Source organism: Meleagris gallopavo, chromosome 4, assembly GCF_000146605.3.
Source record: "Meleagris gallopavo isolate NT-WF06-2002-E0010 breed Aviagen turkey brand Nicholas breeding stock chromosome 4, Turkey_5.1, whole genome shotgun sequence".
In the NCBI taxonomy this organism is placed as follows: domain Eukaryota; kingdom Metazoa; phylum Chordata; class Aves; order Galliformes; family Phasianidae; genus Meleagris; species Meleagris gallopavo.
In genome coordinates this window covers 65585345-65600546 of record NC_015014.2, presented here as the reverse complement: position 1 = coordinate 65600546, position 15202 = coordinate 65585345, and the positions used below count along the sequence as shown (strand labels likewise).

Genomic DNA, 15202 nt, shown 5'->3' with positions numbered 1-15202 from the left:
CTGGGGCCTGAAATATCCCTTTATGCTTTAGGCTGTGATTTGGGGGTGGAGGAGGATGGAGATTTCAGAGCTTCAGCTTGAATTGCTCAACTCAGAGAGCACAGCTGAAGAGTCATGGAATCATTAAGGTTGGAAAGGACTTCCAAGATCATCAAACCCAACCACAGAATCACAGAATCATAGAATGGCCAGAGTTGGAAGGAACCTTGAGGATCATCAAGCTCCAACCCCCCTGCCACATGCAGGGCCACCAACCTCCATATTTAATACCAGACCAGGCTGCCCAGGGCCCCATCCAACCTGGCCTTCAACATCTCCAGGGATGGACGGGGCATCCAAAAAGCCTCTCTGTGCAGCTGTTCCAGCACCTCACCACTCTTTGTAAAGAACTTCCCCCTGACATCCAACCTAAATCTTCCCTCTGTCAATTTAAAACCATTTCCCCTTGTCCTCCTGTTATCTCCCCTTTCACAGAGTTGATTCCCCTCCTGTCTGTAGGCTCCCTTTAGGTACTGAAAGGCTGCAATGAGGTCACCCCGCAGCCTTCTCCTCTCCAGGCTGAACAAGCCCAGCTCCCTCAGCCTGTCTTCATACGGGAGGTGCTCCAGCCCTCTGCTTATCTTTGTGGCTCTCCTCTGGACCCTCTCCAACAGCTCTCTGTCTGATAAAGGGTAGATAGAGATAAGACAAGGGGGGAATGATTTTCAGCTCAAGGAGGGAAGGTTTAGATTGGATATCAGGGGAAAAATTCTTCACGGAGAGTGGTGAGGCGCTGGAACACCCGCCCTGAGAGGCTGTGGGTGCTCCATCCCATTGAGATGTTCAATAACCAGGTCGGATGGAGCCCTAGGCAGCCTGGACGAGTGTCAGATGTAGAGATTGGTGGCCCTGACTGTGGCAGAGGGTTAGAACTTGATGATCCTTGGGGTCGCTTCCAACCCAAGGCACGGTTAGGTTGGATCAGAGCAACGACCAACTCACACAGCCTCACTACCACGCACCCGCCCTCCGCCTGTGGCGCCTCCACCCCGCACGGGGCGGAGCGGAACGTACCAAATGCCGCCCCCCCCCCTTCCACTTCTCCGTCCCCCCTCTCATCGGGCGCTGTGGTTGCGGCGGGGCGGGCCGTGCCGGCGCTCAGGATGGACGCAGTGCTTCTTGCCGTTGTGGCCGTGTTCCTCGCCGTCCTTCTTTTCTTCGCCACCCGTTTCAGCCGCTCGGCTCCGGCAGGTGGGTTGAGGCGGTACGGTCGGGTTCGCAGCCCCGAGCTCTGGTTCTCCTCTCCGCTATGGGCGGGGGGGCATCTCTATGGTAACTGTGTGTGTGTATGGGGGGGGGAGTGAGGCCTCGCCTCGGGCCTTCCCCTGCAATAGGCACGGCTCGCCCGTTCCTCTCCCGGCCATCCCAGTGCTGAGCACGCAGCTCCGTTTGGGGATGGGATGATGCAGCATTTCCACCTCTGCATGGCTGGAGATCCCCTCAGTCCAACCCCCCCCGCTTTCCTACAGCACTTCCCTATAGCAGGGCGCACAGGGAAGCATCCAGGTGGCTGTGGATACTTCCCCACCTCCCCTTCACAGCAAGGAAGCTCTTCCTTATGCTTCTATAGAACTTCCTGGGCTCTGCTTTGTGCCCGCTGCCCCTCTTCCTGATGCTGGGAACCACTGAAAACAGCCTGGCCTCATCTGCTTGACACCCCCTCATTTCATTATCGATAAGCACTGATCAGATCCCTCCCAGCCTTCTCTTCTCCAGGTGAACACCCCCAGGGCTCTGAGCCGTTTCCCATCACAAGATGCTCCAGCTGCCTGTAGTTAGCACTCTGCTGGGCTCTCTTGAGCACTTTTCTGCCTGCCTGGAACTGTGGAGCCCAGCACTGGGGGTTGGTTTTGGCACTGGTTATTTCTCTTTCTGCTGTGGGGAGTAAGGTAGCTTTAATAGTGTTGCTTGTTTCTTCCGTGGGGAGAAAATACCTTTAGTGCAAGCACTGAGTCATAAGAGTCTATACTGATCAATTAAAAGCAGGGTCACCAACCAGCAGACCAGGCTGCCCAGAGCCACATCCAGCCTGGCCTTGAATGCCTCCAGGGATGGGGCATCCACAACCTCCTTGGGCAACCTGTTCCAGTGAATCACCACCCTCTGGGTGAAAAACTTCCTCCTAATATCCAACCTAAACCTCCCCTGTCTTACTTTAAAACCATTCCCCTTTGTCCTATCACTATCCGCTCTTTTAAACAGCAGTTCCCTCTCCTGTTTATATGTTCCCTTCAAGTACTGGAAGGCCACAGTGAGGTCTCCCCAGAGCCTTCTCCTAGCTAAACAAGCCCAGTTTCCTGAACCTTTCTTCATAGGAGAGGTGGTCAGCCCTCTGATCATCTTGATTCCTCGTTGCTTAGAGCTAATCTTCTGGGAAAATTGTGTGATTCCTGCCCCAGAGAAATGAAGCTGCTGGAGATGAATTATTTCTTGAGCTTGACTTGTGTTATAACTTACACAAATCATAAGCTGTGAGGTTGGGGAGGATTTCTCATTCTCTCCCTCTCAAGCCTATAAAATCCTAACTAAATTGAAGCCCAAACTGTTGTTTTAAATTATCTGACTCCTCAGGAAGCTTCCATGCTATTTTTGAGCAGTCTGGTTACAATTAGTTTATATTGAGAATAATGTAATTGTTTTGAAGTTGCTTCTTCAGCGTCATCTCTGTGACACTTCCTAATTGGTCTCTCCTTATTTTAGTGTCTGCTTGAAGAAAATGGACAGCCTGTTTTCTATCAGTAAAAACTCCTCTATGGAATTTCAGTGCGTGGGGATGATTTCATTCTCCTTGCACAACAGAAATTATTTTTCCCAACAACTGAGGTTACAGTGTATTTGGATTTCTGCAAGGTTAAGTCTTCAAGGGGAATTTGTTTTCCTTTGTCTTAGATAAAAAAGGAAGCTGCTGCAGTCCTGCTACTAAATGTATCCTATTGCATGGAAAGAACTTGAAACAAGGGAAACTTGACCTGAGGGACCTCCCTTCTTAGACTGTTTGAGACTTGGGGAATGATGACTCTTTATGCTCTCACTTGCGGAATTACCCTTTAACATCTTCAAAAATAGGCTGCTCATCATTTCAGGGGCCAGTGATCAGGTAACTGCTGTGACTTTGTATTTCCTGAGAAAGGTCACTTCAAGTAGCAAGGTCGTTCCAGCAAGCTCATGCCTGGGCTTGTTCTGCTGAGGGTAGAAAAAAGGCAGCCTTGCTGGGTTTGACACACATCTGGCTTATCTGTTTGGAAACAGGCTCTTGTAGGATAAGCAGCACTGTGCAGAAGTGCTTCTTCAGGAGCACCGAGTAAACTTCCACCTGTTGCATTTTGAGTCACTTTCTCATTGAATTTCACAGGATGGGTTTGCAGGAAGGTGAAGGATGCTGTAAATGCTGAGGAAAGCATAGCTGGTGCTTAAGGGTGCAGCAGGTGGAGCTCTGCTCTCCCTGCTGTCTTGAGGACTGCCTCGAAACTTGCCAGCCCAGGTGTTACACTGATGGACTTGCTTATCTGATAGAACTGAATATAATGTGCTGTCATAGGCAAAAGATTGCTTATCAGGGAAAAATGTATTTGCTCTGAGCAAGTGGAAATTTGCATAGTTTCAGAAAGGAGCAGGTTTCTACTTGGAGGTTGTAAAATTAGGTCCTAGAAAGCTGAGGTGCTGAAAGATTTCACAGTATTCATTGTAGTGATATGACACTTCACATCCAGATTAGGAAAGAGTTCTGTTTTCTGAGCAAAGTCCTGCTCTGTTTCTATAAGAACTCTGCTAGTCTAAGTGCAGACTCGCAGCAACTGTGTGAAATAATGCAGTACCCTCTGCACTGTGCTGATGTCTCTGAAAATGCAGAACTCTCAGTGTGGCAGCAAACCTGTCCCCTGAAATGAAGTTTTTGCTCCTTTTGGAAAGCTGATAGCAGAGATCTTAAAGCTTAGAATAAAAGCTAAACCAAGCTTTGAAGCTGCATCCATTTTCCAGACGTCTCTTTAATTTTTTTGTTTGTATTGCCTGTTAATTGAAGGCTTTATCTAATTAATTTCTTCTGGCCTGCCATTCTGCAAACCGTCAAACAACTCCCGGATCAATTTGTCTGACCTATATAATGTTGGTCATTGAGTTTCACTTGGATGGCTCTGTATCAAGCCTAATTAGTTCTTGTGTGACTAATCTGTGCATGAACTGGCTAGCCTGGGGTGCCGCTCAGTCTGAGACCTCTGCAGCTACAGGAAAATGAACTGAGATATATCCAGATAATCACAGCAGCTGAACCACACCCTGTGCTACAGAAGGGGGTGAAAAACACCAGGGCCTGACCTGATAGAAAATCATGCTTGACCCCAAACCTGACAGTCAATCCGATTCTGAGAATATGAGTAAGGTGGTTTTTAAGTGTATTCTCTGTGCTGTTTGCAACCATCAGTCATACCCCTGCTCAGTCTGTTATTTCCAGAGCAGGGGGGAGTGAAAAGAGAAGGAGAGCACATTAAATTCCTAGATATTGGAAGGAGCAGGTGAGTCCTGAGCTGCACAGACACATCTTTGACCCCTGACAAATTGCAGGTATAGGCACGTTGCACATAGATGAGGTGATTCTTTTCTCCTCCCTCTCATGAAGGATGGATGGATATGCAAGGAATAAACATCACGTTTCCCAGCTGATTTCCAGCTGGATGCTTTTCAAAGCAAAGCTGAGGGCAGTGGGGAAGAAAGAGATGCAGTAAAGTGTATCTTTTTCTGCTAAATTACAACCTATTATGTCTAGGTGTCCTCTATTGCTTGTCTGAATACTTTGGAGATCTGAAAAGATAAGTATTGTCCTACAGCTGCCTCATGGATATGACCATTGTATAGGTCAGGTTTTGGGTTGTTTTTTTTTACTACTTTCTGAGCCCCATTAAAAGTGATCAGCTTTGAGATACTGCCGTGTCACTCGGAGAGAACTAATCTGAGGAAACAGGATAGCTTCATTCACACGTGCTTCTCTGTGAAGGGTTAAAAATTGTCAGCTTGAAATGAATACGTGGCTCATAAATAGATTCCTCTTTCATAAAATGCAAAGCAGTCTCTGTTTCACAGGACGATAGAAACCAAAACCAAGCCTCAGAATGAATGGACGTTAGAGCTTCACAGGTGATACGCTGTGCAGAACCACCTTTGGAAAATAGTGAGGTAGACACATCGAAGCTTTCAGCTGGAGGGATGCCAAGGTTTGAATTGCAGGGTATCTCAATAATTTATGGAGAGAGATATTGCATCTGTATGAAAAGTCTTTTTGCAGACTAAGAATATTTCTGGCACTTTAGTAACGTTCTCAGTAAGTGAACTGCTATTGTGCAGTACAATGCTTCCCTCTCTGCTGAATAGCCTTCAGAATAAGCATCATCACGCTACAAATAAGCTTGAGCAAGTCCTGAAGCAGTTATCTGATTGCTACAGCCTAAGTGCTGTCATCTATTACAGCTCTGGTTTGGTTCCCAGACAGAAGGAGTGGATGAGAACAGGAGGGTGACAGCAGTGACTCAATTCAAAATGTCACGGTGTGTGTTTGTGCTCAGAGCTTCCTGGGGGTCTGCTAACAGCATTGTTGCAGCAGGCCTGAACTGCAAATAGCTTTGCTGGCCTAATACTTCCCCTGCTCACTCTGAGCTCGGTGCTGCTGCAGCTATGTTGTTATTAGCACTGAAGTTGGCTGCTTTGAAGCTAATTGAGGTATAGTGGGATGAGCTGCAAGCACACCTTTGATCGTCATGTGGATGTAGTCATAATGAATGTTATTTTCTGATGACAGATATGCTAATGGTAGTTTTATTTAGGAAGGCATTGTTTGGATCAGAGGCTGCTAGAGATTTGGCAGAGTGTAGAGAACACTTCATACTCCTGCTGGGACACCACATAATCCAGCAAAGCCCAAAAATGTGTCCTCTGTTTAAATAAATGAGGAGTTCTGTGGTTTTCTGAGACATTTTGAATACTGAGCTGTATGAGGGTCAGAGTGTTTAATACTTTGCAGGATTGAGCAAGTAACAACATACACAAATACAGGCTTCTCTTATCAACAGAATGTGCAGTTATCAACAGAATATGCAAAGCAGCTATCGAGGATAATCTGGGATTATCATCACTGTTCTGGCATTGCTGCTGTAGTTGATAACAGTGGGATCATGGAGATCACGAGGAGAAACGTGGGGGGAAGGGGTTCTGAGGAGAACTTCTGAACCAAGCTCACAGTCCATTGCTTCCTCCTGTAACTGTTCCAGTTATATTGCTCCAATCTTAATTAACAGCAAGTATATGCAGAGAGTTTGGCTGTGAGTGACCTTTGAAGATGTAGACAGACTTCTGCTCTCTTTCTATGCAGATTTATTGGCAGACCTGTACTCTGAATCAATGTGGTAAAACAGAGTTGGTTGTATGTATCATGTCATTAGTACTATGCTGCTGGTTGCAAAAACTGACTGGACAACTGTAGCAAGCAAGGATAACAGCTCTCATTGGTTTTATTTCCCTTTTGCAGCTGATGAGGAGCAGCAGCAGCAGCAAGATGTGGCTGCAGCAGTCAGACCTCAGCCCTATGTTGAAGAGCGGGGCGATGGGATGCCGAGGCGCCGGAGGAACCTGGGAAACAGGATGATGGCCCAGAGGAGAGCACAACAGGCAGAGGAATGGGTGGAAGGTAATCACAGAATCACAGAATTGTAGGGGTTGGAAGGGAGCTCTAGAGATCATCGAGACCAACCCCCCTGCCAAAGCAGGTTCCCTACACCAGGTCAATGCTTGCTGCAGTTCAGCTTCCAGGCATTAAACTGGGCCTCAGCAGCAGATGCTGGGGCAAGATTGGCTCCTGAAGAAAAGTGTTCATTTTAATAGATTGGGAACCATATGCAGCTTGACTGTGTTCTGTTTGTCTTTACAACTTCTCTTCTTGCTTCATAGAAGCTGCCTTTTGTATTTCCTCTTAGACGTGCAGGTTAAATTGAGGTAAATAGAATCATCACCTTGCTCTACAGTTTTTACTGTGAATTGGTGGGAAGCATTAATTCCCTAATGTAACCTTTGCAAAATCCAGAGTTTGCTTTCTGAGAAGCCATCTGGTTGGTGATCGGGATCAAGCCCAATTAGCTGAGATCGCTGCTGATTGCAGCATTTTTTTCTGCCTGCTAGCAGATTGTTGGCAATGAGTCCATTGGTCCTGTGCAGGATCTGCAGTTAATAGCTATACTTCTTTAGTGTGGTTATAGGCAAGAAAATGGTGATAAATAACACTTTTCTATACCACGCACATCCCACTCAGTCTTCTGGTGAAACTTCACACATCTCTGTTACTCCACAAAGATGGTATCACCATGATTCTAACTGAATTCCTTTTGCTCTCAGATAGTAGGTTAAATTTTTAAGGTTTCTACTTAAGTATTAATGGAAGTGGACCTTGCTTCACTTGAGTTTGCAGAGAGAATCCAGGTATTGGCTTTGTCCTAGACTAGTGAGAAGTGGTGAGCACTCATCTGAGCGATGCCATAATTAGGGGATAATTGCACTTTCTCTTGGCTTTCTTGTCGTGCAGTTTGTAGGAAGCATTTTCCACTTATGTTGGCAGGTAAACATGCTCTCCAAGTTAATTATGTCCAACAGTTGTGCAAATGGAAAACTGACAGGCCTGAACTCTTCAACTTTGGTTCTTTCTTTCCATGTGATAACATCCTGCAAAGAAAATGAAATCGAAAAAGCTTTTTCCTTAAACTCCAGACATCAAAAGTTTTTATGCCAAAGGCTGAAAGTGAGCTGTCAAAGCAAATGACTTCTCTTATTTTGTTGCTGTGAGGCTGTGTCATTGGGCTTTATAAATAATTCTTTTGCAACCTTCTGTATATCAGATGCAAGTGTTGCAGCTCTTGCATGAAGCTTCCTTTGAAATGACATTTCTTCTATTTTTAATCTTTTTCATATTGAAGCAACTTCTTGCTCTTTCCTTCTGTTTTGTACTTCCACATATTTTTGGTTTGTTTTCCATTCATATGCTGGGATGGCTTTTCCAAGTGCCTGAGCACTGCTATGCAGCAGTAACACAGCCTTTGGAGACTGCATGTAAGCATTAATAGTATAGCTGTGGAAAGAAGCATCTGTCTCTAGTTTCCCCCCAGTTGCTTCTTCCCTTGAAGAAGGATGAATGACATGTTTTGAAACCCACTCTGTGGCCATGTGGCATAATCCTGGAAAATCCTCTAGGATTTGTCTCCTCTGGGCAGAGGCCACGTGCATTTTAGCTGTGTCACTGCTCTCCCTTTAACCTATTGAAATAGCAGGTTGTCCCAACAACCACAGCTCAGTTTTGTGTTACAAAAATGAGTTGACTCGCATGAGAAAAGTGGCCAGAATGCATGCAGAGCTGTGCAGTGCAGGACCAGTTGGGGCACTCATGGCTGAAGAGTAAAGTTATTTGGTGGTGTAGAGAGACATACTGAGAACAAACCAGTCTGGTTTCTTCAGTCTTGACTTGTAAGTGTTCTTGTTGCTTTAGAAGGCTTCTAGATATCTACAGCTGAAGAGGATTTTTTTCACTGCCAGTGTTACTGCCACAGACATAGAAATGGTGTCAGGTGGGAACTGCTGTTACCACTGAAGTACTCTGCCTGCCAGGAGCCAGTTCTGCTGACGTTAAGAAATGGGCTCAAAGCAACCCTTGCAGGCTTTGGAGTTGTGGTTAGCATGAAGGTTTTCTGTTTTCCATCTAACCTGAGTTTCAAGGGTAAAATAGTAGCCCACAATTTGTGCTGCCTGTGCTGAGCTGTCATCTTGTGCCAGTATCGAAATCTCTTACAGAGTAATGGGGGGGAGAAAGGGAGAGGCAAAAACTGTGGCATTAGGATCAGAACCTTGGTAGCCTTTAATTATTCCTTTCTAGTTGTTAGGGTTAGCTTTATTTCCTTGCATGCCCAAGTAGGGAGGAGTCATTTAATACAGACAAGGATAGTAACTGATTGAATATTCAAATCTCCACCTATTGCAAGTGGATCTAAGTCAGACTAATTTCTTCCTATAGCTTGGGTGGGGTAAGGCACCTAAATTACTAAATTACTTGCAGGTTGGTACAGACAGAAAGTAAAGAGGAAAGCAATAAATGCCTTGACTTTCCTACCAGAATTGCAGCCCACGCTGTGTATGTAGGTCCCTTATTCATGGGTTCCATGTGGGCTGCACTGCACCGTGGGGACAGAGCTGCTAGCCAGCTGCCTACGCTGGCTCGGTTTGGCTGAGTAATGATTCTCAGTGGTTAGTGGAATACTCAAAAGAGGTCATCTCCTTTGAGAAAGTCAACATCTATTAATATTTTCTGATGACCAAAGATTGCTGGGGAGATACTTCTCATGAGTTACAAAGTAATTCTCCAAATGACTGAAGCCCCTGAACTGTGTTCCTTCGATGTGACTTAGAACAAAAGAGTTTGGCTTGTGTTGCACAACTTCAAACTAGTCGTAATGCTGCTGTCTTGCAGCCCACTGCAATGGAGACAGCTGTCATTCAAACCTGTGTGCCTCAAAGTATATCTGTACTGCATGCTTGTGGCACAGTGCATGTGCCTTTCCCAATGGAAAATGAGTCTGGAAGGATAGTTCTATGTTTGTGTGGTTAGCTTGCTCCTGATAGCCCAGTTTGATAGTAGATTTGATTGCCTCTGTTGCATCTTAATTTAAACTAAACCCAAACAGAGGTGGCTTTGTGAGGCTAGCTATGGCAAAGACAACAATTTACTGCAAGGGATGAAGGTGTAGATTTCCAATATTAATAATTGGAGCAGGAGAGGCCAAGCAGTGGAAGGAAAAGGGATGAATTGGAGTCAGGTTGTAGATTATTTGTGGCATGGAGTAATGAGAATAAGTAGTGTTAATTTCAGATCCCATTTGTTTGTTGTCAGAGGACAACGGTGGGGCATCCACAGCCTCTTTAGACAGGTTATTCCTTGCCTTTCTCAGTTGTTAGTCCAATATTCTTTGCCTTTCTCTCAGTAGTACATCTGAGAACAGATATTGGAATATGCATGCAGTGAAAGCTGTGTTAAATGTAAATGACCTCTACACAAATGATGATGATAAAGCCAAGAGCTTTTAATAATCCTGTCGTAGCTTCTAGCTTGTAAGTTAAAATATAAGGTAAAGCTAATGGTTACAACATAAATTAAATCATAGATTCCTCTCTTCTTTTGCTTGGCAAGACATTGGGGGGGTTCGGATTGCATGTTTTCCTCTACAAGTATTAATCACAACTGAGAAACAAAGCACAAAATAAATAATAAAGTCTATGTATGTTTATAATCTGTAGTAATTGCCCATGTTAAAATGCCCATTATTACTTTTTAAATCCAGCATTCAAATCTTACATGAAACAATCTTACATGAAAAGGTCTTGCAAGAATATTTGAGGGGGAGGAATAATACCTAAAATGAATTGCAGTCGTTATCTCCACTTGGTGCATAAATGCTGATGTGATCCCATGGTGTTCTTGTGAAACAGTTGGAAACAGAGCAATATTAATGCACGTAATTGGAATAATTTTAGTGCTTAATCAGTAGGAAAATCTTTTTAGTACAGTTAAATTTTGACTACTAATATCCTAACTAGTGAATCAAAAGTGACTTTTGACTTGCTACTCTTCATATAGAGCCTTAGTGATATCAAAGTATCCTCGTTGTTCTTCCTGCCCTTGAGACAAGTGCAGATGGTGTGTAGAAGAGGTAGGTGTGTGGTTTCTCAGTTATGCCATATGGCTTGGTTCAAGAAAGAGCTTGAGGTTGTTTGACTTTTGCTCAAAGGGGCTCATCTCCTTTGTCTGCTGTCCTTTTTCTGTCCATAGCGGAGGCTGATCTTGTGGCTACAGATTAATAAGCATAATGTCTCATTTGTTTCCTGGTCTGGGTACCTACCAGACTTCAAAAATAATTTAAAAAAAAAAAAAAGTCATTATTATGCCACTGCAGTGCTGTGTTGCTCATGAATGCCCACACCTTTCCATATGGTGGACTGATAGCTGGTGTCATACTCAGTCTCAATAGCATGCATATGTCTGGTGTCTTCAGGATTAATGTTGTTTTGCCTGGCACCTTCCCTTCTTTTTCCTACCCTTTTTGTAAGGTGTTGTGTAAATAGTAAATCAAGCAGCAGTGTGAGCAGCCATATCTCCTGCTTGCACTCTTTTGGGGGATGGGAATAAATGAATCTCTGTTGGGTGCTCAGAGCCCTTTCCAGCCTGACCTTGATATTTCACCTTGAAGTTCATTTGCTTCACTTCCAAAACTAAAGAGGAAGCAAGACCTTCTGACATTGATGTCAAAGGTATCCGAAGTCATGATGTGGGATGTTTCAACTTGCTGTTTTTACTTACTCTGTACACTACTGTGCAAATCCCTGTCCTTACAGAGAACATCAGTATACGAATGGTTATTTAGTGGTATTGGAAGATATCTTCAAAAGGAACTGTTTAAATTTCAAGAGGTTCAAACATCTGCATGACCACTAAATGCTGTTTTGCCTCTAAAATACTAAGGGAAAGCTGAGATTCTCTGAAAGCCATATTTGTGTAAACCAGATTGTCACATCACACTTGAAGCACACCAGCAGTTATGGTGCGTGGTACAGTGGACTGTTGTCAGCTACATATGAGTATGTGAAAAGCACTTTCATGTGGCTGAAATTATAGCTTCCAGTAGCTTCTTTCTGTTGAAGAAAACAAAACAATCCGGTTTTGTGCAACATCCTCTCTGCTTTTGGTGCAGCTATTCTTGCACTGTAATAACTGATCGATTCAGCAAACTCTCATCCCAAGTGCTCATCCTCTTGTCAGCGTATTCAGGTTTATTTAGCAGATGTTAATTGCACCCAGGTTGAGTGCATTGTTAACATTTAATGCTCTGCTGAATCACGGGTTGCATCTGCATCACTGTCTCCTGGCTTTTGTTAGATGTAAGTCCATGCACTAGAAGAAGCTTGGAAGGAAGCAGGACTTAAGGGATCGCATCAGATGCTTTAAATTGAAGGAAAGCAGACACTACTGAACATAGGCATGCTTGATGCAGGACTGGAAAAATGCTTTAAAAGCTTCTGCCTGACCTCTGGTTCAGTTATCTTCAATGTAGATGAAATCTGGGAAGCACTCAGAGCTTTGAGTTGAATTGTGTTGGAGGCGGTGTTTTATGTTTGTTGTGTTTTCCCAGAAATAATTTTCTAGGGGATAATACCAGCATTAGAATCATAGAATGGCCTGGGTTGAAAATGACCACAATGATCATCTGGTTCCAACCCCCTGCTATGTGCAGGGTTTCCAACCAGCAGCCCAGGCTGCCCAGAGCCACATCCAGCCTGGCCTTGAATGCCTCCAGGGATGGGGCATCCACAGCCTCCTTGGTTAAACTGGGAGTAGTCACTGCTAATGCTGTGCTGCACACCTATTGCATTTGGACCTCCTCTTGGCCTAGGGTTAAAAATTAATACTTTTTAAGGTTCAGCAAAATTATAGAAGCAACTGTGTGTTGGGGACACTCAGATTAGACAATGTTTCTTTGAGATGGAAGAAGGGGGAACGCTTCTGATTGTATCAGTGATCAGACGCCAGTGTTTCTGAAGCCCAAACTAGCAAGCCTGCTTCATCTTAACTTCCATATCCTGAAAACAGCTAAATTGCTTGAGAGCCACCTACACAGATCTCAATTACATTTGGTTCTGTTGATGTGTCTCAGTGGCTTAACCATAGTACCATACTGTGTATTGAAATTAGTAAAACAAAAGTGTTTCAGAGGTAGGTCTGCATATGAAAGAAGTGTGAGCACTGTTCATCCACATGCTGCTTAAGCAGCAATTTCCTTGGATTCCTTTTAAAGCAATAGAAAGGAATCACTTTCTCTGGAGAGAGTTCTCTATGGGGGAATATCCTGCTGCCAGCCCTGCCAAACTAACTTTAGCAACTGCCACACTACAATCATTTCCAGGTGAGGTTTGATGGAGTGAGCTGATGACCTCTCTTTGAAGGTCTGTGTTAAGATGGAGGACTAATTTTGTTTAGGAAATAAAGTGGCCAAGTACTTGTGAAATATGTGAGGGAGGAGGAAGGAAGGAAATGGCCATCTTTAAAAGCTCTTCTTTCATATTCCACATTTACAGAGATCATCTTTATAAACAACCATTTGTCATACAACAGTGAACTATTTACGTGTGGTTTTGTTGCAATTCAACTCAGGATTTAAATATCAACTACATTTTCACCTGTGAGTTGAGTTTGTTGCCTCTTACTCCTACTTTGTGGAGGTTTTTTTTGCCTTTTTCCATCTGTCTTGTTTGAAATACATGTGTGTATCCTTTTCATGTGCTGCTGCTTTCCTAGGAAGCAGTCATGTTTCCTGAATGGACTTCTCACATACGATTTACAACTTGTTGTTTGCCCTTTAATACAATCTTGCAGAGGAAGATGATGCTGAGGAGGTGCCAGAACCTCAGGTGACGGGGAAAATTGGAGCAAAAAAGCAGAGGAAATTAGAAGAGAAACAAGCCAGAAAAGCTCAGAGAGAGGTAAGCATTCCTGCCACGTACAAAGCTCAGAGCAAAACCTGAACAGTGATACTCAGCAAAAACTGGTGGTGACAGACACCCAGGAGAATTTTGAGGTACCTGAGGTATGCATGCAGTTCCTGCTTTACACTATGGTGGTTTGTCCTATAGAAAGGATGGCAGGTTAGCAACAAACCTGATTAGTCCTGTATAAATTTACCATCCTTTTCTCACTCGCTCCCTTTGAAGCGTTTTATCATTGCTTTCCATAGTCATTCTGTTTAATTAGTCTTTTTTTTTTTTTTTGTGGAAAATGTGAGCAAAGTTGAATGATAAGCATCACTTGGTTGAGCGAGGAATCGTTCTGTTTCATTTTAAAACATGCTGATTTTTATTTTCCCATGTAGACAAATAAATTTTTCGGTTAAGTTGCCTTTGCTGAAACATTCAAAACCACAAATCCATTAAAACACAACTTAAGAAACAAAAGATTTCTAAACAATACACAAAATATCTTTATTTTTACTGTTCTGGGACAATCTCCCTTTGCTGAGTTTGGTTAGAAATAGTAGGAATTTGTAGATTTGAAGAGACAAGTACAACATTCTCTTTAAGAGAGAGATCTCCCCATGTTAAAATTCATCTATTTGCTTTTAGAGAATTTTTCTCCTTTTTTTTCCTTTTCTCCCTTTACCTCGGAGTAATTATGATATTCCATAATATCACTCTAATTATAAGGTACACGCGTGTGCAAAGCTTGCCTTGTCTGCTTCTCAATAAGCATTTTCAAGTCAGAAGAGTAATTTTTAAACTTAGCACAATGTTAAGCATTCTGAAGGTCTGGAGAGGAGGAGGGGGGGTAGAAGTTGAATCATTATGACTTGTATTAGGTTATTATTTCTGAACATGCATACAGGAAGATAGTAAGGATCATCCCCCTTAGTCTTTACAATATGAAGGTAAAAGATGTATACTGAGAGAGTTTGAAGCCTGTTTTGCATTTCTTTTGTTGGTTGTTTAAAGGGTTTTTTTGTTGTTTGTGTTTAAGGCTGAGGAAGCAGAGCGAGAAGAACGGAGAAAACTTGAGTCAAAGAGAGAGGAGGAAAGGAGGAAAGAAGAGGAGAGAATCCGCCTTGAGGAAGAACGAGAGGTGGGATTGGTTGCATTTACAGATGGAAATTTTGAACCAAGTTTATCTTGGTGCTTTTCTGCAAGTTCTGTGATAGCAAAACTCTTTGGTATTCAATGCTATTACATACATCTTTTGTTTGTTTTGTTGCTCCATTTTTATATGAATTACAGTGATACTTGGTGATTTCAACTGCAGGGCTCAGGTTTGTTTCTCCAAGTACTTGGTAGAAGTGAAAGCTCTTGCTCCAAACATCAGCACGTGTCTTAGCAGCAAGGACCAACCCACAATCGAGGCCAGGGCTAAATGAAACCTCTCCTGCAGTGGATCCAGTAGCCTCCTATTCCATAGTGACAGATTGTTTGGTCAGTTTATGTTGACAAACATAGCTTTTAAAATTGGCCCTTAGTCTGATGGAGTCTATTTCAGTGCACGTTTATGAAGGAGTTGTACTCAACTGCAGGAGAAGTTGGCTTGATGTCTGTTACAAGTTTAGTTCTCAGA

The 15202-nt window shown here is 43.5% G+C and overlaps 1 protein-coding gene across 1 annotated transcript; it reads left to right on the top strand.

Moving 5' to 3' along the window:
• The first annotated feature begins 745 nt into the window (after window positions 1–745).
• Window positions 746–14899, top strand: LOC104909370 (MAP7 domain-containing protein 1-like). Its single transcript, XM_019615051.2, has 4 exons — window positions 746–1230; window positions 6554–6712; window positions 13484–13590; window positions 14618–14899. The coding sequence occupies exons 1-4, from the start codon at window positions 819–821 to the stop codon at window positions 14882–14884; spliced, it is 945 nt and encodes a 314-aa protein (XP_019470596.2). The 5' UTR covers window positions 746–818; the 3' UTR covers window positions 14885–14899.
• The last annotated feature ends 303 nt before the right edge of the window (window positions 14900–15202 follow it).